At 39.9% G+C, this 23,537-nt stretch overlaps 1 protein-coding gene across 4 annotated transcripts in view; it reads right to left on the reverse strand.

Annotated features, from left to right (window-relative positions):
* Positions 1-1,522: 1,522 nt before the first annotated feature.
* Positions 1,523-23,537, reverse strand: part of aplp1 (amyloid beta (A4) precursor-like protein 1) — a 44,700-nt gene continuing 22,685 nt past the window's right edge. The window contains exons 2-17 of one of the 4 annotated variants that reach the window (XM_022202219.2): positions 21,623-21,802; positions 20,687-20,816; positions 17,219-17,331; positions 15,660-15,853; positions 15,273-15,568; positions 12,165-12,292; positions 9,883-9,957; positions 9,619-9,777; positions 8,475-8,603; positions 8,001-8,100; positions 7,745-7,912; positions 7,596-7,616; positions 6,848-6,906; positions 6,641-6,703; positions 6,410-6,553; positions 1,523-4,450 (exon numbers count right to left, since the gene is read on the reverse strand). In XM_022202219.2, coding sequence (XP_022057911.1) covers positions 4,352-4,450; positions 6,410-6,553; positions 6,641-6,703; positions 6,848-6,906; positions 7,596-7,616; positions 7,745-7,912; positions 8,001-8,100; positions 8,475-8,603; positions 9,619-9,777; positions 9,883-9,957; positions 12,165-12,292; positions 15,273-15,568; positions 15,660-15,853; positions 17,219-17,331; positions 20,687-20,816; positions 21,623-21,802 — 2,058 coding nt within the window. In that variant the 3' untranslated portion in view covers positions 1,523-4,351. Of the gene's footprint in view, positions 4,454-6,409; positions 6,554-6,640; positions 6,704-6,847; positions 6,910-7,595; positions 7,617-7,744; positions 7,913-8,000; positions 8,101-8,474; positions 8,604-9,618; positions 9,778-9,882; positions 9,958-12,164; positions 12,293-15,272; positions 15,569-15,659; positions 15,854-17,218; positions 17,332-20,686; positions 20,817-21,622; positions 21,803-23,537 lie in introns of all 4 variants that reach the window. The other 3 variants (XM_022202217.2, XM_022202216.2, XM_022202215.2) reach the window with 3 other exon arrangements.

The following is a 23,537-nucleotide window of genomic DNA, read 5'->3' on the forward strand; positions in this document are numbered from 1 at the left end:
CTTCCACATGTCCTTCATCACCCACACGGTGCTAATCATATTTAACTTTTAATCGAGCCATCTCAATACAGCAGCATCTTCTTTGATCTTTGATCTACCTACGAAGGTTTTTAATCTCCCCTTACTAAAGGGTTTCATACTGTTGTTTTGTTGAATGAATCAAAGTGTGACCGAACTAAACAAACAGGAACAAAAAAAAAGAAAGCCCACTCAGACTGCGATGTGTTTAAAGTCTGGGCTAATATGAGTCGTCTTACATTACCACAGTGGCGGTATGTGAGCTGTCGACTTCAGAGGAACCACTACCAAGATGACTGATGTGCGCTGGAGCTATCAATGGCAAACTGTCACTGTACAGCCACAGAACCTTTTCACAGTAATCTGGGTGAGCAGGACTACCCGTCAGTGTTGTGGTTTGGAAGAACTTGAGCAGGTCTAGGGGCTGGGGCTTGACACTTCTTTGTAATTTGTGGGTGAAGGAAGTGTGAGGCCTGCCCACGCTAGCTGACTGTCAGGTGAATTGCTGCTTGGGAACCGTGTCAACTTTGTCGGCACTTTTACCGAGGGTCTGCTGCTTATCGAAGCAGATATAAAGTTGAGGAATAGGATCTGCGTAGAGCAGTCGTTCGCTGCGATGTGAAAGGAAATGAACATTTGCACACCACAGCTACAGTGCAACATTACTCATCGACACTAAATGAAGTTCACAGGAAAAATAGTCATCACCTACTGACAATATGATAATGAGCTGGAAATTGTAATTAGACATACTGTATATCTGTTGGTTTTCTCACTCATCTGGGTCATTTTGTTTCTAAATCCAAAAATTAGAGTTGTCCAGGTACCTTTAACTGGGTTTTTATCATTCAATGCAAACTGCTGCCATGTTACATACACAACTTAATATGTACTCTTAAGACTGACTGAAGATTTTTTTCACTGATATCTTTTTTTTCAGTTTCACACAAGTCAGTGAAGTGAAATTATCACTTGCTTTGCACATTACAGTAACAGTACAACATTTCTGGCTTCGCAGAAATGATACTGCGGCTTCAGGAAACACTGAAACGCCACACTGAAAATGGAGACAAAGCCTTATCACAATCTTGGTTAAGATTCTTATCTCTTAGAAGGTTTTACTACCAAATGTCTCGCATCACGTCAATGTTTGACACCTCAATGAACGCGACTTTACTTTCAGCCATCACGAATGCCATCAAAGCACTTCTTGCACTTTGAAGCATCTGAGCTTTCAATAAAGTTGCTTTCTTCTATACTTTTAGGTTTCTTTTTACACAGAAATCGACTGAGGACGTGTATCAGAAGAAATAAATGTCATTTTCCAGATTGAGTAAACCAGAAGGATTCCCCCCATTGACTCAGCTTTGACATCATACGCTTGACAGCAGAAGTTGCATCGTGGTCAGTTTTCTTCTCACCACATGTCTCCATGACATAAACTAAATTTCCTCATCATGTGGTGGATGTGAGGCAGTAAAAATGAGAAGGCAAAGACAATAAATGACGGGTCATTCATTTTTATTACACTATTAGCTTGACCAGTTTTAATTTGTCAGATTGCTTGCAATACAGTTACACAGAAAACATTTTTGCCAAATTCAATCATCTGTCTGTTTATGGAGCATGTCTTTGGTTAAAGGTCTGAATGAAAATGAAGAACAGCTCTATCGATAATGCTATCAACAACCCCAGATTTACACGGTAAAATTGAAATCAGACAGACGGTGTCTTCACATTTAAGCAACCTGTACACAAATGGAGGAATTTGGTTCGACTTGTGCTTAGTGCCACTCCTTGTCAATTAGGCAGAGGCCATAAATCTGTCTAGATTTCACATTTCTGAGCGTTATAAACTTGTCAGTGTTTTCTCATACAAGCTTCTAAAATTACATGTGAAAAGCATGACCCTTGATCCAACTGATTATTACATACAAATAAAAAATACAGAATAATTACATCCAAAACACAGCATTGTAAAAGGCAATAATGCAGCAATTAAAATCTCAATAACGTCGTTTATATTTCATCGGGGGAAGAAAAGGGGGACAGACCAACAAAGAAGTCTAGAATTTTGACAGAGGACGTAAGTACAAATGTGATTTGAGTAACTACAGTATACACCATTCTAAGTCTGCTAAATGCTGGTAGGAAACCTTCAGTGGTTTGGGAAACACAGGCAAGCTTATTCTCATCTATGGTTTCAGTAGTATCATTACAAGATCAACTGACTTAAACTGTGAACATACAATGTTTTCATTCACTAACGTAGCTGTACAAATTATACAAGGGCTATGACTTCTCTTAACCTGTCATAACACAACCACAACCTGCAGTAAATCCGGCCTAACGAGAGGATTGATGCTCAAATTAAACAAAAACTCACAGTCCCAAGAGCTTCTTCCAAAGCAAACTTTACATAAGCAAACTCAAAAGTTATAATGCAGTGATCTAGTTTTTCCTTCAATGCAGGTTTTTCTTAAAGAAAACGGCCATAAATAAACAAAAATAACCTCATTTTGGTATGGATTATCTGCACTATAGCATATAGTTAAAGACTGATGAACCAAAAGCAACATCCCACGACCTTCCTTAACCGAGATGGTCTTCTAGAATGAAATGGCCAAACGGAAATCAAACCGACACACTAAGCAGTTAACAATCAGCCAGAAGAAAAAAGGGGCAATCCCTTCTTTCACTTACCTATACAGGGTACTATGCTGATTATAAATATGACAAACTACAATGAGTCATTCGGTGAAAACACTTCCCATGATCTCAAATATGGCATCTACAGAGCAAAGATGTCAAACTATCATGCCAGAGTTGTGGACTGATTTTAAGAATTACTACACACACTGACGCTTCACATTGCTATAGCTGTCTTTTACACTCGGCTGCTCTGTGCAGTTTAAACAGCTGTTAAGCTCCTCTGCTCCAAAACACACCTGTGAAATGTGAACAAAAAAATGAATCGGCTGCTACACAAAGTGATGAGAAGGGCATCAGGCATGTAGTCTGTCGGTGTGTGTTGGGACTTCACTACTCCTAGGTTTACTAGAGGGAGGGGATGATGCATTACTGAAAAAAAGAAGATGGAATCTCAACGTCTACCTTAAATACATTCAGAAAGTAGTTGCTGTGTCGTTGTCTTGTGCTGGTTTTTACAACAGTCCGTTTTCAATCAGCCATGTTAGGAAAATGTTTCTCCTTCTCGTAACAGCACAATGTACTATTTTTTTTAAATGTATTATTCCGTTACATCAATGCAAATTAATCATAGAAACGTCTACATCTAGTAGTAGTATGTACTTCTTACGTTATTTACAGTGTCCATTTTGAACGGTGACATTTCCGACTTCTCCGAAAAAATCCAAATGAAAGAGCAATGACGGGAACAACACAAAGAGATACAGCAGCATCATACAACAAGTTGTCATGCTTTCGGTTTAAAAGAACGGACTTCTGATTACTCTGTTTTACAGTTCTTTAGGTAGCAGAACAAATAAAACAAACCCATTCACTGGCTAAATGAAAGATTTGGTATATTTTTGCCAAATAATTAAGAACATCGAGGGCAGCTCCTCCGAAGTCAAAAACATGGTGTTATTTTTGTGTACCACCAGCACAAAGGTCTGTATTGATTAGTGTGTTTTTTTAAGGATTCCTCTCTAAAGTCTCACACATTCACCTCCACATCATTGCTTAATGCTTATATCTAATATTAGAGGTATTTTCCAATGTGACAGGAGCTCATGGAGGTAAATTTAGTGTAACAATCAGCTGGGTAATTGCCCTTTTATTCACTTTTTAAATAGAGAATTACACCATGATTTAACTAGGTTGTCACTCACACTCATCTACACAGATACATTATATCTAACTGTGGTACAACTCCAACAAAGAGACTACTACTGAAAAATAAATACTATAAAGCATTATGCACCGTTTAAACTTTTTCTAGTGAGGAGCAAGAGATCAAGTCATGCCGCTGGGATGAGGTGAACGTTTCTCAGGATTATGAAATGCTGTGGCACCGCTAATGCAAAGAACTATCCTCAGACTCAAAGGGGTATTAGTTTACAGAAGGTGAGGGTGGGGTTTGTAGCTCATTATTCACATTCTGGTAATGATGATCGGTTGTTGTTGGTCATTTACAATGGGCTTGGGATGTACCCCGTACTTATTCAGTTGCTTTAGATTTGCAACACATCGGAAATCCGTCAGAGGGAGCGTAGCTGGGACACCGCTGGAAGGAAGAGTCGGGGAGGTAAGGGGAGGGAGGGGATAAAACAGGTGGTCAGGCATGACTTGTTGGCAGCCCCCGGGGACTTCAGTTGATCTGTTCAAAGAATTTGTAGGTGGGGTTTTCGTAGCCGTGGTTCTGCATTTTGTTGAGCTGTCGTTCTTCTGGTGTCAACATGGGATCGACCTGCTGCGAAGCAAACGAGAGCTGGAATTATTACACACTAGAGACCAGTGGAAAGCACCACATCATCAACTGAGACGGGAAGAAATTCTTTGCTATACATTAAAAATACGAACACTGGGAAAGCAGAATGGTGTCTGCAACGCATCACGGTTTTAAGGTGGATCTAACACAACTTCGAGGTTTGGAAGACCCCCAAAAGCCACTTTAAGAACACTGAGTCAGAGCTGATGTAACGTTTGTCGACTCGGGGTGCTCTGACACTGTGATCTGTGCCTTCTTAAGTTTACCAGGTGACAATCAGCAAACGGAAATGAGTAAACTTTTGAAACTCTTTAGCACCGGTGGCAGCTTAACCCGCTAAACCCCAAGTAGTTTCTGGGTGTTTCTTTCTCACTATGGGCTCATTTTTACGGCAACTCTATGGAAAAAGCACAAACATGACTACAAGTAGAGAGAACTCATAAATGTCTTTTGGCTGTTATGACAGTGATGACGCCCCACATCACGGGATTGAAATACTGAAATCCTTGAAAAAAAAAGAAATGCAATTTCCGTGATTATGTATTTTACAAAAAAAAGAAACCAACATGTACAGTGGTTTTCCAAGTGACCAGTAGTAGTAGTTTTCAATAATGTAAAAAGTTAACCTACATACCATAGATATTTAATAATTTTGACTATTCTCGCCTCCTATCTATCCCGTGTAAACACAGCCTGCACGTCAGCAAAATATTCTCAGAATTTTTGTTATGTGACTGCTGGCTGCAGCTGCATCACTAATGGCTCCACTGTTGTGCAGAGGAGTGCATCATGTTTTAGTTTTTTCAGACTATCCTTACTGTATGCACTTTATTTTTGGCAAATTATAAATGGTTTTAAGTTTTCAAATAAAACAGAATGTCACAGATAGCAGCTCACAGACCGTCGGAAAGATGATAATCTATTATCTCCTATCTATCCTCTATTTCTACAATATGGAATGGAGTTGCTACTTCGAAATTAAAAAATAATGCATTTAGAGCAAACGGCATAGACACACACAGAACAAACTGAGTGTGATGAAATATCACAAGTTCAAGCTGAAATTTGGTTAATTTACAGAATCCCAGGTCAGAACCATCAGAGAATTGGCGATGAGTTTGTTACACTGTCTGGATTTGACAAATGCTGTAATTTTGGCTTGTTTTTTGTAAAGATAAAATTCCTTCAAATTGCCAGTTGTTTTGAGGTTCACAGAGTTAAATTGGTTGCAGAAATAGCACTGCAAATGTGTTAGATATTCCGAGAAGAGGCATATTGCGGTTTATGCCTTCTGGGGAAGAGAGTCACTTTCATATCTGCCAGGTCGCAGTTTGTACCTAAAACTCACTAATCCTCATGTTGTATCTTGTTTTAATCAACACAAACATGTAAAAGTGTGAAAACAGCAACTCTTCGTTTTACACAGGCTTATATACATACATATATATATTTCTTGTATAGGAGCAGTAACTTTCTGGAGCTGGTGCTAATAGTTTTTCTTTTTTAATTTAAACATAGCATATTCCCCGTCTTTACACGAAACTACTGAAGGCTAAAAAGATTATTTTAAAGGATCATACCAGAGGTTCAAGACAGAAAGATAATATCCAGAATATTTTTTGCCAAAATAAATTCAGATATCTCAATTCACTGGAGGTAGCGATTGGTTTCCATATGTAGTTTACAAAATAGACCTGCAATGCATTCATTGCACCATAAAGTGTCTTTTGTTGTTTAAGTTATCTCACTGTGATGCATTTCAAAGGTAGAAATAGCCAGTGGAAGCCAATGAAAATACCAAAAGAATCTAAAATGAGGTCACTGTGGGTGTATTAAACATATACATTAATTTTAAGTGAAACTATATCATGTAAAACCACAGGTGTGGCCTTTTAAAACTCTACACGACTGATATGAATGTTCCAGCTGGGGTCGTACCTCTACGATGCCGTGGCTGATGGTGCCGTACGGCTTCCTGCGCACCAGCAGCAGGCTGATTACCATCACCATGGCGATGGCCACGGCGACCACCAGCAGCCCCACCATGGCGCCACGGTTGAACGTCTCCAAGGCGTCAGGTTGCTATGAAAGAAGCAAACATGTCACATTAGAGGACTGAAATGAAATAGATCATTTAATTGGAATTCATGCCAGCATTATGACGCTTACCAGCTCATCTCTCGCAATCTCATTAGGCTTGACTACCTGCTTCAGCTCTGCAGAGGTGTTGATCTGGAGATATGGAAAATACAGAGACCAACACTGAAAACATGCATAGGACATATTTTGTGTCTAACCACTGCCAGCTGAGCTGAACTAGAATCTACCTGTAATATCACCAGCCTTTAAAAATGGATAAAAGGATCCTCATCTTACCTTTTCCTCATATTCATAAGTAGGGCCTCTCTCAGATGTGGTGTAATCATATTCATCCTCTGCTATATAAGGATGGAGACATAAGAAAAAATAAAACATATGAAATACTGTCATTGTTGTGAAAGGTAAAATTCTATGCAGTAACTCTTTCAGGGTGTTGTATTTGCCCCTATGAAGTTTTTAATTTTCACTGCAAAATAAAATCCTGCACCTCTATGGAAACAGCACAACCATGGCTACAAGTAGAGAGAAGTGTAAAATATTTTGTGCAGCTATAATGACATAATCAGAAAAAAAAGGAAATTGAATACTTTAAAAGTGTTACAAAAACATAAAACCCTTGAAAAAAAACTTCATATTTTTCTAGGTGTTACAAATACTGAAAACAATGTTGTTTCTGCTTTTTATACGTACAGATAGGTAAATATTTCAGTTTTTATCCCATTTCAATCAAAAAGTCTCTGAATTTTGTTTATGTGACTGTTGGTGGCAGACGAGTCACTAATAGCTTCACAGTTGCACAAAGGAGTGCAGAATTTTTTATTTTTTACTGAATCTGGTTGGACCAAATGATTTTTTTGACATTTTTTTTAAATAAAGGAAGTAAAATAATATGATTTTTGATGAATTATAAGTTAAAGCTTAGATGTAGTTAAGCTTCCAACCCTTCTTCCTTTTTTTTACAGTTACATTCTCTGATAAATGTAATTTTTTAATACAAGGCTAATACTAATGAATACTGGCTCACCTTTCTTATTAGACTGCACTTCTGTAGGGAAAATGAAAGAAGACAGTATCATTAACAAGAGCAAGCAATGAGAAGATGGTTTTAAAAGTCACTTATATAATTTAGACAAATGTGAGGATATGAAAAATGAGTAAGAGGTAGATACGTACCGATGCGGGGGGGATAAGGTCTGTTTTGGAAGGCCCTCTCCTCTTCCTCTTCATCATCCTTCTCCTCTTCGCTCTCAGCCGGAAGAAGCTCCTCAGTGGTGCGAGTCTCAGAGAAAGAGGTGGTCATGAGCTCGCTGATGTCTCCTCGTTCTGCCTTGACCAGCTCCTCTGTAGAGGATACAATAAAAATCAGCAATCTGACAACATTAACTACGACTGCAGATTCATTACAACAATGATCGGTAGCTCAGCTTACGAATATCACTGTGCAGCTCCTCGGCCAGTGTGGGATCTTTGTAGAGCAGCGCAAGACTCTGATTCATCCTCTCCTCAATCACATGGAGATGTGTGTACACCTGCAAAACATAAAAATCCCCTCTGCTCAGGAATTTTTGCCAAGAAAAGCAGCAAAAGAGCTCAGGCAGTAAGTCTTAGCTGTGAAAAATGAAACGGTCAACTGGCTCCTTCGATGAAAAATTAGGTTGAGATAGATTTCCACGTGTATAAATCTGCTTTTTGAAGTCAGCTCAGGCCGGCTTTGATCTTATTTTAATGAAAAGAAGATTAGTGGCTGCTTCACATCTGTGAGTTCTGTAATTATTAACTTATCTGTGCTAACGTTTTAGCACACAACGTTCTGTATGTTTCAGCAGAAAGGAGCCTCACGTGCTTTAAAGTGCGTGAAAAGCATTTCCAAAGCAAATGTCTCGCACATCTTTCCGACACGCACCTGGAATTTCATCTGCTCGGCCTTCTGCGGGTCGACAGCCACGATATGCTGGTAGTGTCTCAGTGTGTGCCTGCGGTCCTTCTGCTCGGCAGCCATGTAGCGCTTGAGGGCCTGCAGCACATGTTCTGGCTGCAAGACAAGAAGTTTAGTCAGGAGACGTCAGAGAGTGAGACAAAGCCTTCACTGCAAAAACTCAATCTTACCAAGTCTATTTGTCTTATTTTTAGTCAAACTGTCTCATCCCACTTGATTTAAGATATATTCACTTAACAAGTGACATTTCAGCAAGATGGAGGGGTTTTAGGACAACGCATCTTAAATATCTTAAGTCAAACAATCTTGAAATTATCTTGTTTTAACCCTCATGTTGTCCTGCGGGTCAAATTGACCCCTTTTAAAGTTTAAAAATGTGAAAAAAATAATTCACAGTGAAAACTTCCACATTTTCAAAATTTGGGGGAAATTTTTGAACATTTTTTGCTGGAAAAAAAGAAATGTTAAAAAAAATTTCTTTGAGAATAAATTAAGAATAAAGTTGAGAATAAATTTGAGAATAAAATTTTTTAGGATTTTTTGGGAAAATTTTTGTTCATTTTTTGGAAATATTTACAATTTTTAGATTTTTTTTTTTTAAATTACTTTTTATTTCTTGCCAAATTTGGGGATTTAAAAAAAAAAAAAAAAAAAAAAAAAACTTTTTAAAGGGAAACGTTTAAGGTATTTTCTTCCTGAAGATTTTGCAAGTTTTAATAAATTTGGGCATTTTTTGCTGAATATTTGGATTTTTTTCAGACAAGGCATTGATATTTTTTGGTGCCATAAATGAAGACAGCAGGAGGGGTTAAGACACCTAAGCTTGACTGTCCTGGTAAAATATAGCTTAATATAAGTTTTCCCAGCTAATTTTAAGATCTCAGTATTCTAAATATCATATCTTATTTGAAGAAATCTTGCCAAGCCATTTTTCACTTGTTCTATTGGCAGATTTTTTCACTTATTACAAGGTAAAAGTTCCATGAAATCATTTTTTTTTCTTTCTTTGAGAGGGGCATTTTTTTTCCCAGTGGTATCCCTTTCTCTGTCTGCTACAAAAACAAGGTTTCACTTATATTTTCCTCTCTTCTGCGCTTCAGGATTCACTCACCTGGGGGGGATCGGATTGTACAGCAGCCAGGTAGTTCTCCAGGGCCAGGCGGCGGTTGTTGTTCAGAATGGCTTCGACTCTCTCGAGGTGAGTCTCCACCAGGCGCTGCCTCTCTCCAGCGACCTGCTCCTCCAGCGTCTGCAGCACAGACTGGAAGTGCTGGCAGGGAAAGGATGAGGGAGATGATACGAGGATGAGTAAAGAAAATACTCATTAAGTTGGGAGTAAAGGGGTAGTAAATCAGGTCGACAAAAGCCCACCTACCTCATTCAGGGCCTGCCGCTCTGACTTTGGCAGATTTTTCGACTGGTTGTCTGCCTCGGCCCATTCCTTCATGATCTGAGGGATGAAAAGACACAAAATCAGTTTATTATTGCAAATACATGCTTTATACTTGTGATATGAGATATACAATGGTATCCATGGGATAAATTAGGATTTGTGATGAGGGAGAGCCCTTAACAGATGGACAATTTCAACAAATACTTACAGAAAAACTTATGTATGGAAATGTCCCAATGACTACATTTTTCATTTTTGAAAACAAAAAAACCAGTTCAATTCATCTCATTTGTGAATTTTTGGTCAGATGGCTCAGATTAAATCTGTCTAAAGAGCCAAATATCCTAACATTATCATATTCTTCTATTTTATTTTAAGTACCTTTTAGTAACTTCGATAAAACAAAATTTTTAACTAATTGTATGAAAAAATGGAGGTTCATGGAGGTTCAGAGCTGCATGATGCTCTCTAAAGTCCCATCAGCACCACAAATATGCAGGCCAATCCTAAATTACACTGTAACGGTTTTTAATATCCATATTTTTAATAAATGCTGTTATTTGCATTTAATTTATGGCTCAGGAAACATTGACATTCCTGCCATACGTAAAAATGCACATATTCCTGTACTGATCTAGCTCAAACAACATACAGATACACCAGAAAAAGCTCTATTTTCATTTTTCATTTCATTTCTTTATTTATTTGGATGGAACAGCGGATGTTATGAACGTAAAATTTCATAAGTTTACACAAGTTTGTAATAAATAAGCCGGATTCAGCACAAGGCTAAATTCCATCCGTTATTAGGTGGACTGTCTGTTGGCACATTTTTTATTTACTTCAGTGATTCGATCAGTGCCATGCTTGCAGCAATGCCACTGCTCCAAATATTATCACATTTTAGCAGCAAAAGTCCCTGCAATAATGCACCAGAAAAAATCAGATTCCGACGCTCCAAAAGAAAACTGCTTTTGGACTTTTGCTTAAGATGAAGAATGTGGGAGTCAGCCTGAGCATGACCTGTTTGCTCACAGGGATTTCACTATCTAACAGTTTGCTTGTAGAAAAGTATAATGGTTAATATCTCTACGTGTGATCGCAACGATGCGTCAGAAGCTACAGCTAACGTGTGATGCAGCTGTTTGAGAAAGTCAAAGAAACAAAGGTGACTTTCTACGTTCAGGACGAGACAGAGCCTGACAGCAGATTTACAGATGAGTAAGTGGGTTGGTGACGAAGCTGACGGGGCTCAATTTGGATATCAAGAAAAGGAGCTCAGTATTCTCATACGAGCCAAAGAAAAAAAAAGAGCAAATGTACATCCTAAAATATTAAATTATCCACTTACAAAATGGACATCGAGCTTAGAAGAATTTTCTGCCCGGGGCAAGAGCTGCTGCAAACACCATCTTTCATCATTATGGAACAATAGCCGGTAGGTGTGAGGCAAGATTTTAAAAAACCTTCTAGACAAACTGCCTGACTTACTAAGTTGTTTTGTTTTTCACATTTCAAAGACGGCTTTGGATATATTAAACATATAACTGCATCTGAAAGGACATGATACCGATCAAAACAACTCAACACGATGGCCTGACTGCAAGGATGAAAAAAAATACCCAGCGTATCGGCGGTATGTGCCACCACCACTGAAAACCTAATCAAAGAGACAATCTCAAAGCTGTGGAGCAGCTTTCGTGAGATTTTGTAGCAAAGATACGCACCCACAGAGACCCAAACATGGTCAGAAACAGAGCTCTGGGTAATTTTGTGTCGAGAAAATATCAGAAACTACAAAAAAAATTAAAGAGCCAGTTATGACTTCTGAAGCAGCGGCCTTAGATATCTTGCTTTTATGCCCAGTAGTTGAAAGGTATTCGGTTTACCATCAAAAAAAGCAGCAGATTTTCATATGTGAGCAACAGGAACCATCAAATGTTAGGTATTTCAAAGATTTTATGCTGGGCAATACATGATTACTATTTCAGAGTTTAGCCGATTGAAATGAAAAGGTGATTCCACATCCCATTATAGAAATTTGAACCCCAGTTTGACACCTTTTCAGGGGCAAATAAGACATGTCTGTCTTTATCTGCTCCTTTGAATGCAGGTGAAACATGTTCAGACCAATTCCCGTGTCATTCTGACAATTAGATTAGCGAAGTAGAGCAAGTCTCATCCGAGATTAATGAGTCACCTGTCAAGAGTCTGACCTGCCAGCCAGCATGCTATTAGCCCGTTCTTAGCCCTGTGAAATTCACCTCATTGATGCGCTTCATCCTGCGCTCCTCCAGGTCTGTTTTGGCTCGCAGGAAGTTGGCATGCTCGGTGTCGTCGGCAGGCTTCTCGAAATAAACATCGACGCCATCTGTGGGCCGAGGTGTCGTCACTGGACGGGGAAGACAAGGAACAGGTTGTTACTGTCACACAAGGCTGCAAGAGGCAGAGAGCAATTATCCTGCGATTAAAGAGACAGTTTGGGTCAAAATGTAAAAAGGATTTGCATTTAAGAACGGAGCAAATGAGAGGGAAAGCAGTTTAACACAAGGAGAGGAGACGAGCAGTGAAAATTAAACTTTCAACAATGGAAAACAGCATCGGCTGGAGAGAATGCAGATGGAAGGGATTGATATTTTTTATAACCTGACACAAGGCCAGATAAATATACATCTGTTTCCTACAGATTCAGATAATAACTTAAAGCTTGTGTCCGGAGTTTCCGTTTGTTTTCAATTTATGTATCATTTTTTAACAAAGCTTAAATGTGTTAGTCTAGTTCGATACTATAATTTAAAGTTAGTATAACGCGATATGAAAATTTATTCCTGAGCTCCGCCTTCCTCTCATAGACCCCCATGTTATTCCAAAAAGCGCCGGTCGCTGCCGACCAATCAAGTTCGAGCTTCAGCTTTGTCATGCTGTCAATCAACGGTTACGCGCACAGCAAGCAAGCCCATGCAGAGGTGGGTGAGCTACGCACTACGCAACCGCACGCACATTTGTTTTGCTTGTGGAGGAGAGAGCATCAGGGATCAGCAACTTCCAGAAAAGTTACCAATCCCACGGCTTGTCAGGCCAAGAGACTGCAGGACGTTTTTTGGCTCGGGGTGCTCGCGTTGCTCCCCGACCACGGCCTCCATAGCCCGCCTGACGGCTTCGTTTAGATGCCCGACCTCTGGAGGAAGATGTTGGGGCGTCTGGGACATACTCTTCGTCAGAGGAGTCATGCAATTCTGAACTCTAGATAGAAATAAATAAACAATGTAACACATATACACGCGTAAATGCACTAAGTTTGATAAACAACGTCATCGAGAGGGATACACGAGTGTAATCACATATTGAAACTTTACTCGTTCGTCCTAGCAGATTCATGTTATTTTGGTATTAGGACAAGTTAGACTCAATACAGAATTCTAACGTAATTCCTTTATTATTTACTAAATGTAGAAGAGTGGAAAACAGCAAAACAGGCGAGATGCTGCAGCACTCCGGGCACACCTGTCAGGTACTGCGCGCGTGCACAAATAAAGGGGCGAAATCAGAGGGAGGGAGGGACCATCAGTGTTTTGGGAGACGCTGCGATTCAAACTCTGGACACGAGCTTTAAATCGAAAAAAAAAAAAAAACAATAAATTGATAAGCGCTGAAATCATTAACCCTAACAGGTAGCTGCCAGTTTTGAAACTTCACCTGAAAGCTTTTACCACAACATAGATAAATAGGACAATATTGAATGTTTGAGGGTTAAGTAAATCTAATTCATCACAGTTTTGAGATGAAAAAATGGACAGTTTCTTTGAGACTTGCTCGGTACAACTTTAAACTCCGCTTGGAGGCCCAGACTGTGTGTATGGCACTATGTTGGTAAGACTTAGCATAGACCGGATGAGTTCAGTCATTTTTAGATATGCAATATGAATAAAAAATACCATTGCTGGCTCCATCAGTCTGTTAAAGTGAAAGCGTGCAGTATTTTGTCATTCACAGAAGACTGGGCAGTACATCAGGTGGTGCATAATGCATAATAATGTACTAATGAACAAATAGCAGCTCATCAAGTTCAGTTACCGAAAAGTCGACTTTATTCACAATTTTATGAGGACTGAAACTTTTTTCCATGTCTGATAATAATCTAACTACTTTCTCACCGACAGTAAAATAATAATACCCAGTCAGCTGCTATGGATTTAGGACTCAGCAAATGATTTAACTTGCGCTGATAAACTACAATTTAACTGCTCATTTGCTGAGGTAAAGAAAAGTGCACAGTCTGACCATAGATCCATCCCTACATCCATCCTGTGTCCATACCAGGGATAATTTAGAGACTCCTACAAACAGCCAGAAGCAACAATCTAAACTTGAGCTCCTGTTAATGTTTGTCCAAAGCAGATGACATTCATTATCTGATCTCTTACAGATACTGTCTTCCTCAGTTTTTTATGGACATTTCAGGTTGGAACAGACGTGAAACTGCAGAGCAAATAGACACAGGAAGATGTCCTGTGATTTTGGCTAACAAACTGTCTTTTGTGCTCTATGTGGTGCTTTTGGACCATTTTGACCACTTAAAACTTGTGCCATGTTGAACTTTTACGCTAAATCTCTGAAAGACCGGGGTTCTCAGTCAGATACGATGCAGACATATTCAGAGTGCCTGTCTGAAAGTAGCTTAAATTTGACTAATTTTAAACTAAATACATTATATTATCTAAGGCAATGCTATAATTCCTATTGTAAAAGTTGCAAGGAAATATGCAGCAGTATTTCCTTGCTGTGGCTTACATTCTTATATTGTCCTAGCTGCACTGTAAACATAGCATGAGGGCTTTTTGCTTGTACTTGCAGCAAAAACGACAACACCACGACACACTCAACCTAAAACCAACTGCACGCCTTGGCCTTTCCTTCCATCGCTCACTCTGTTTCCCACACAGACGAGCGAGCACTGTTATGATTTATCCTCCTGATTACGTTCATATTTGAGTTCGTGTGTCAAGTGGTCGACTGCTCCATTTACTGCGCACACGAGCATGAACTCCGCTACAACACCATGAAGTGGGTGTGAAGGTGCACCAGATCGACCCGACATGCAACCAAGTGCGCATTGTGTGAGGTCAGTGGTTAGTACAGACTGATGGGAAGCTGAAATAAATAAAGCTGTATTTAGAAACAGGTACTTGTGCGTCTGTGGCATGTATAGGCTGCATGAGATGCACGTGTGGTTGTGGACATACGTACAGGAAAAAAACATGCTCAAACAACAGCAGCAGTTGCCATTTTTGTGTTGATAACCGAGACACTAAACAGTCAGGCAGCTCAGGATATTTTATAAACAATACAAAGAAGAAATGAGGAAGACTCACAGCTGTCTCCCTTCATCAGAGGTGCAGAAGTGGTGGGTTTGTGGCTTTTCTCGTAGTAGTACGAGTCAAAATAATCTGACGTCTGGTAGGGACCCGAGTCAATAGGATATTCATATTCCTCGGGGTCTTTCACAGCTATTGCCTCCTCATCCTCCTCTTCCTCTGCCTCCTCCTCATCCACTTCCTCCTCTTCTTCTTCCTCCTCTTCCTCCAGCACTTCGTCATCCTCCTCTTCCATATCGGCCTCGTCCACATCTGTGTCAGGAGAGGGGCTCGGAGTGGGAGCCGTCACTTTGCTGTGCAAATAAAAAAAAGTGGGTGTTCTCATGACTATTAATATTGCAAACTCCTACGACATCTCTGTGTGGTCAAGCTGAATCATCTTACAAAACATTGAGTTTTCCACTGGTCTGAGATGTGAGCGTCTGGGAACCAGCAGGGATGTCTCGCTCCTCCGTCTCGCCTTTCCCGCTGGAGCTGCCTCGGCTCGGGCAGCAAACGTACTCGACGCCACGGAAATGGTCCCCGCACGGCAGCAGCATCCCGTAGCTGTGGAGCTCCAGATTGTCTGCAGTGCATTCCTGAAACAGAAAAAAGAATAATAATTTACTACATGGCTGTTAAATATTGTGAAGCCAATCAGCAATTAAACGTCTGAACCCTAAGCTTTTTCCTGGCATTTTTTTGCTTATTTTTCAGCTATTGTGGGCTCTTTCTTTTACTGCAGTGTAAAGTCCTGCACCTCTATTGAAACAGAACAACCATGGCTAGAATTAGAGGGTTCAAAAATGTATTTTGTGCAGCATAGCACACTTGTAATGCCATAAATCACCAAAAAAACAAAATGAAAGTCGAATTTCCGTGGTTATTTATTGTAGAAAATTAGAAAAAAAAAAAAAAAAAAAGGAAATCAGTAACACCAGGTATTACCAATACTGATTAAAGGGTCTCTTTACACAGTATAAATAAGTCACAATATACATTTTGGATTTGTTTCCATACTTGTCTCCGTCTTTATTTGGATAAACTGCACGATCTGTCTGAACACAGCCTGCAGTTCATCCCAATTCAGTCATATATTGTTATTCCCTGGATATTTTTTTATGTGACTGTCTGAAGCAGACGAGTCATGAATAGCTTTAGAGCTACACAGAAGAATGCAGATATTTTTTGTTTTCACATTCCTCCAGGTGCTATAGATATTTTACTATTTTTATTTTGTTTCCATACTTGTCTCTTATCTGCACCGTATAAGCAGCACAGCCTGTAGCGTGCCTCGGTTCATTCAAAAATTTCCTGAATTTTTGTCATGTCACTGTTAGTTTCAGCTGAGTGACTAAGGGCTTCCCAGTTGCGCAGAGGAGCGAAGAATTTTTCAATTTTGACAGAATGTGTTTGGTACAAACACATCATTTTTGGCAAATTTTTAAACGGTTAACTTTTCCAATGAAACAGAATGTCGCAAACGAGTAGTGCACAAACCGTAGGAAATCTGAATATCCTGTAATGTCTGCTTTTATTTAGTGTTTAATGTAAACTAAACGTAATGTAAAATGTGCAATGAAGGCGAAAATAAAAAGTGCATAAAAAATTGCAAACTCTATAAATAATATAATATGACAAAGACACATTTTTCAAACAAAAACTTGACAGGATGTGATATAAAACTGTGTTACTGCTTGAACTTTCACCTTTCTGCTCTACAATAAACATCTCTATTTACTGAAAAAGTAACACAATCTGCACACCACAGTACCAGTCTGGTCTGCTATTGCTTTTAGGGGTAGATGCATTAGAGGTTTTAGAGCTTCACTGGGGTAAACATTTACAAAATATAGCAGTGGAAGGTCTCATAAAAATCTCTCTTCTTCTCTTAATTTACTGGCTTTTACAGTAAAATGTTTAAACCTGTCTCAGAAATGTGGAGCTACAACTTCTCTGCTCACCTCCTTAGCAATGTTGTGCCAGTACACGTAACTCTTGCAAGCATCCATCTGCTCCTGGTGGAGGAAACGGCATCGGTCGGGCACCAGCAGGGCCTCGCTCACGTACTCGCCTTCTGCAGAAAAACCGAAAAAAGGGTAAAGCCAGTGCAAGAGATTTTCAAAGCAGTGGGAGCATATAAAGAGTTAAACTTGCAATTGAAGCACTGTAGATCTCATTTGTGCTTTAGAACATGAAAAATCAAACATGCTTTAGTGAGGACTAAATGGAAGAGTGCAGAAGTGAACCCAACATATTTAGAATACATGGAGCAGTAATCTGATAGTGAACTGCAATAGTTAGATAAGAATAAAGCGCATAAATGAGGTCTGACAGAGAGCATAAATGTGTAATGTGTGAGCACTTTGAACAGACAAACTGTAGTTACATGAGCAAGTCAAGGACATAAGGTAGTACTTTGCTTAAAACGTTTGTAAAATATTTAGTGCGGAAATCAGAAATGCAGATGAGTGCTTTGTATTATGTGGTGAACAGAAATGAACAGTTTTTATGTGTCTGTCAATTCACTGTCATCCAGGGCACTTCTAAATGCTCAAACTGAAGGCCCAACTTCCATTCTACATACAGTTTTTTATTCCTTAAAATTCTGTTCTTCATACAGCGGTATTATTACGGGCTGTTTTTTAACGCTCGTTCACCCGTACGATAAGCGCTACGGTAGAACTGAAATGAGCCACAGCCACTTCTACGGAGCTGTGCAGAAGCAGCAAAGAGCCTCTTGAACCGAGAGTGACTCACTGTTCATTACTCACTCATTCATTCTCTCATTCATCATTGGTGTATCTGGCCCCCTAGTGGCGTTTAACATGCATGACCCCAGCAATATTGTTACCTGTACACGGTGCTTCGTGTATTGCACTGCCTGTATCTGTTTTTTTACATTACTGCTCATCTACAGTTGTAATAGTAACCTTATATTGTTTGTTTTCCACCGTCACGTGCACCTTTATGTAAAACTGCACAACCACGGCTTGCATAAAGAACTCAAAAAATGTCTTTTGTGCAGTCTGACACATTTATAGAAATCAAAAAAGGTGGATTTTTTTTAAATTAATCATTTAAGAAAAAATGACAAGGCATGAAATCAATTTGTGCAACATTTTCCCACATGCCCACAGGTGTAATCCATATAAGTAACTATTGCTGGCGCCTCATACTGCATTTAGTATTTACTGCTCTGTCTAAACACAGCCTGCAGTTCAGCCCAGACCAGCCAAAGAGTCACTGATGTAACTGCTAATGACATCTGAGTCACTAATAACTTCACGGTTGGGCTGAAAAGCACATCATTTTTTTCTTTTTACAGAACTTGGACAGACCAAATGCTTTATTTTGGTGATTTTATTGATGATATAATGAGGTGACTTTGATCAAACTGTACGACTTAAATCTTACATTTAAGTTAGGTTTCTGTCAAAATATGCAGCTGCAAAGAATTCCATAATTTCTGCAGACGAGGTGTTTTTTTTACACATTACCCTGCACATCAACTCTAGAATGAAGGTTCATCATGCTGAATGTATCTTCCAACATTTCCTTACAACTTACTCCTCTGTATGCCATTTCTGAGCCATGCTGCATTTATTTTATAGCTCAAGTACATTTTATTTTCCTCTCAATCTCCCTTGTCATCTCAAGTCGAGTTTTGCAACATTTTTCCACGCTCCCACACGTATCATCCATTTTGGAAAATAAAATGGTGGCTCTACATGCTCAAGATATTTTCCTATCTACATTTTTAATTTGTTTTCATACTTGTCTCTGCCCTGTATAAACACAGTTCAGCCTAATTTAGCAAAAAACTCCCACATTTTTTGTCATTTGACTACTGGTGACAGATGAGTTACTAATAGTTGCACAGCTGAGCTTATGAGCACTGAGTACACCAAATGCTGTATTTTTGGTGATTTTATTGATGAAACACACATTATTAGGTGATTTTAATGACATTTTACGACTTAAATCTTACGTTAGGTCAAGTTTCCTGACGGAACGGCACGTCAAAAATTGGCCGTAGGATTTTCACAATTTCAAGGTGTTTCTTTTTAAATATTACTGTGCACATATGATAGATAATTTACTACTTCCTGTTCTGTGTTGGTTGTAGTTGAGTCATTCATGCTTCTAAGTCACAGCATCTGGTTCAAACTATTTAGCTTTGGCAAACCTTTAAATGAGACTCTGTTCCGATCCAGGCCTACGTGCTTCTGTTCACGTTTTGTGTGATTAACTTTGTCCTGGTTCTGTATGTAAATTCTCTCTAAACACTCTCCCTTATTGTTGCCAGCACTTGGACCCGGTCGGCCTGTTGCTTTGACTATTCTTCCTGCCTCCTGCTCTGGCTGATTGGGTCGGCACTCCGGCGCTGCGCTCCAATCAACCAGCGCCTGTCATCACAGCACCTGGTTTAAAGCTCGGCCAAACTGTCGCTGTGGGCGGCTGTGATTTGCAGTGAGCAGTTCGCTTTTATGTCCCTTAGTTTGGCGTTTCTGGTACGGAGACAGATTGCGGCAGTTCCAAGAAACTTTGTTTGTTGTAGAATTGTGAATTGTCTTGTTACATGTATGAGACACACAAGCGCAAGGGAAATTTCAGTTCTGGCATAAAAATTTAGACACCATGTTTTGGAGTGATCGTCCCACATGCCATTTTCTCACGGTTTGTAAGTTAAAGCAGCAAAAGATTTTATTTTTGAGATATTTTCTTGTTAATACAGATCAGGAGAGGGATTGTAGAACCTCTATTGTAGTTAGAATTCCTCTTCTCCTATCTTGAGCAGCATCCACTCCCTTTTGTTTTGGTCAACCCTGCCGATTAATGGTATTAAAATACATTCAACTTGTGGTTACATATGGCTGTTTATTTGTTACCTCCTTTTTCCTTGAGCAAACTGGATTGTACCAAATGGGTAGAATAACATTATTTTGATGAAAATAAAAGTTTTATGCTTTAATTTGGGTAATTTTGCCTGCGCAACTGCACATCATGCATGATTAGTGAATTTTCTCTAACGATTCTTCTTCTTTTTACACCTTCTACCTCTGATAAATGGTCTAACTTTGGCGAGATTTTCAAAACAAGCTGCCTTTCCAACCTGCCGGCAGGTTTTGGGGCTAAGAGGTTTAAAAATCTGGGGCACTGGGTGAGACGGAGAGGGAAATTTGATCCTTGAAAGCTTAAAATGAAATGAATGTTGCAGTAAAATATGTAAAACCGTGCTTATCTTGTTAGCCTTTGTAATAGCTGCATATGCATGAACACAATCAAGCGTTTTTCTGCTTTGACACAGTCATCCTAGAAATATTTTGTGATGTCTGTTTCTTCCATTCTTATATCTTCTCTAAGCAACAAGTTGAGGGAATACGAAGCCAGTACTGGAAATGTAAATCAATGTAAATGTAAATTCTTACCCAGACAGCGGTAGGGCAGGACTATGAAGGGGTGTGTCTGGCAGTGGCCCCAGCCTTTCTTACACCAGGCGGGGATGGTGACGGGTCTTTTTGACTCCTCTATATGGGAGATTGGAAGTGCTGGGTACATCTGGATGCACAGGGACATGCAGGACAGAGACACAGAACAGACAGAGGGATTGACGACAAGAGGAGCAGAGGATGGGGGAGGAATCGTTTTCGGGAGGAGGTTTGGGGTAGAACAGATGTAGAAAGGTCAGGGAGGAAGAAGAAGAGGGAGAGCACAGTCAGTCAGGAGAGGAAAAACGAGGGAGAAAGTCATGCAGCGTATTTTCTAACTGCTTGAGGCCACTGAAGTTATCATTTCAATGAACCCACATTTGGCTGTTCAAATTTACATTTGAAGTGCAAATTCATAACCAGAAATAATAGAGTCTGGATGCACACTATAATGCTTTTTCACAAATATCAAGAAAAAAAAAAGAAAGGTTAATCTCATTACAGGCCATTCAAGCTCATGGCTGCTGCCGCCTGTGTCTATTTTGGCCTCCAGATGGCGCTTGGCTGCCTTTTCTGCTCTGTTTTAAACTAATATTTGTGAAAGAGGAGTGTGTGGAGAGTATGTGTACCACCATAAGAGTTAAAGAGTACACATACAGTAATAGGCAACAAGAGGAGGAAAGGTGGATGGTGGCACGTATGTAATATTGTAATATTCCAACTGACCACCATCGCTCCACTATATATACTTAAATATATAGATCTGATAGGGCGGGTGTTAGACAAATCAAATTACAGGAAAAGGAACATGAGTTTGTTGCTTGATTTTCCTGCAGCTTCATGCAACAATCTTGGAAGAGTGATTTTAAAATATGCTGCTGTTGGTGTAGAATTGATTCACTGGAGCTGTTCAGGTTGCGTAGTGCCCTTCCCTACCTCCTGACAGTAGGACAGGATTTCGCCGGGCTCTTTGAAGCAGCCCTGGCGGCCCTGAGGATCCGGCTCCCACTGGCCGGTCTGTATGTTCATGTGCAGGAGCTGACGGCCGCAGAACATGGCGATCTGAGGCTCGGCCAGCTGGGGGCCTGGACCGTTCACCTCGGCCATGGCCAGAGCCTAGAGAGCAAAAAAAAAAAAGAGAGAGAGAGATGAGGAGGAGTCAATACAAACACAGTGGCAGAGAATATTGTGTCTGAAGCAGATCCAAGGCAGATAAACCACAGATAATTCCTAAATGCACTCTAGCACTATCCAACATTAGGGCCATGAGGGTAAGACTGAGTGCAAGATCGAAACGGAGAACGCGGAGGCGGCTAATGCACGGGAGGATTGACTCCAGTGGCAGCTTGAAGAGAATAATGGCAAACCGAAAAAATCGGAAAGATCCATAGAAGATTCCCTGTTGAAAAAGCCCAAAGTGAATGACAAAAAAGCCCCCGCTAAACAGCCCGACTTATCGACTGGCGGCCTGTTTGCTGACACTACTGATATCTGAGAAGACAAGCAGGGTGAAGAGGAAGGTGTATAGCAAGGAAAAAAAATTTACGCAAGCATGTAAAAGACTCTCCCCTCCTTCCCCTCCTCCATCTGCCTTCTAGGATGTTGTTATTGATCGAGGGATATGTAGCCTCGGCCTGGGGGAGGGCCCAGGGGACCCCACGTAGAGGAACAAACAGCAGCCAGGGCTGGGAGTCAGGTGTTAATACAAGCTCATTGACCGATGCGCCACTTCACTACATTAACACACAGGACAGAGACAGAGGGAGCCCAGGGAGGAATAAAGCTTGGGAGGGGTTAGGTAGGGAGGAAAGGAGCTCTATAAAAGACCACAAACAAGCACTACTTTTTCATCTACCTTAACAGACAAAACTGATTTTCCAGAATAAAAAAAACATGACAGCCACAAGTACTGTGAAAAGAAAAGAAAAAAAAAGTCATGTTCCACTGAATGTCTGAGTCATCTCTGCTGCAAAAATAAGATGTTTTTTCTGCAGACAGTCTCCTGCTGGTCATGTAAAAGAAAGCAAAGTGGGTTTCATGACGCAATATTTGACAGTAGCACTCATGGTGGAGAACATGCGATAAGGTTTACTGTCGAAATCCCCACAACCCCTCCCCAAAAAAGAGGCATCACAAACCACGGAGCTGGTATCCTTTCATCTGCACTGACAGACAGAGATAGACCTACTGACGACAGGCAAGACGAGCGACGCTGAGCCAATTAGAAGGAAGTTGCCCAAAGGGAAGACATAGAGGAGGAAAAATATGGGAGAGTGACGCCTGATCAAAGGAGAGCCCTGCTTTGGCCGAACGGAGCTAAAGTGTTTGAAGTCCTAATTAAAATTCATGCTGAATAAAATAAATATATAAAACCCCTCGGAGTAAATGTACAATAAATATAATAAGCCCTGAGCAGTCTATGCATTATAATTACGCTAAGAGGAGTTTGTGTTTCTGCATGTCTTAGCAGATTTCTTACAAATTATGGATCTACTTTTCATTACTGCTGACCGTTTCCCAAAGCATAGCAGAGTTGTTGTTTTTTTTTAAGATTTATGAATGCATTCACAGAACTTCCTGGAATTTTTTTCCTTCTATTCATTTAAATTGTTGGAATATCAGTTAGGAGATGTTTGCCAAGTTGCCTGAGACAGGTAGTCAATTACAATGAATCCATTTGCTGGTCTTCTAAACCACTTTCAGGGTGATGGACTACAAACATTTGCATTTTTAAAGACTCACTCTAGTGAAAATGAAATCTTTTACCTTGTTTACAGGTTAATATGGTGTTTTTTTTATATGCTGGAAGACATATCATGCGTGTAACAAATACCGTAACCGAACATTTTGT

This window comes from Acanthochromis polyacanthus, chromosome 12, assembly GCF_021347895.1.
Source record: "Acanthochromis polyacanthus isolate Apoly-LR-REF ecotype Palm Island chromosome 12, KAUST_Apoly_ChrSc, whole genome shotgun sequence".
Taxonomy (NCBI): Eukaryota; Metazoa; Chordata; class Actinopteri; family Pomacentridae; genus Acanthochromis; species Acanthochromis polyacanthus.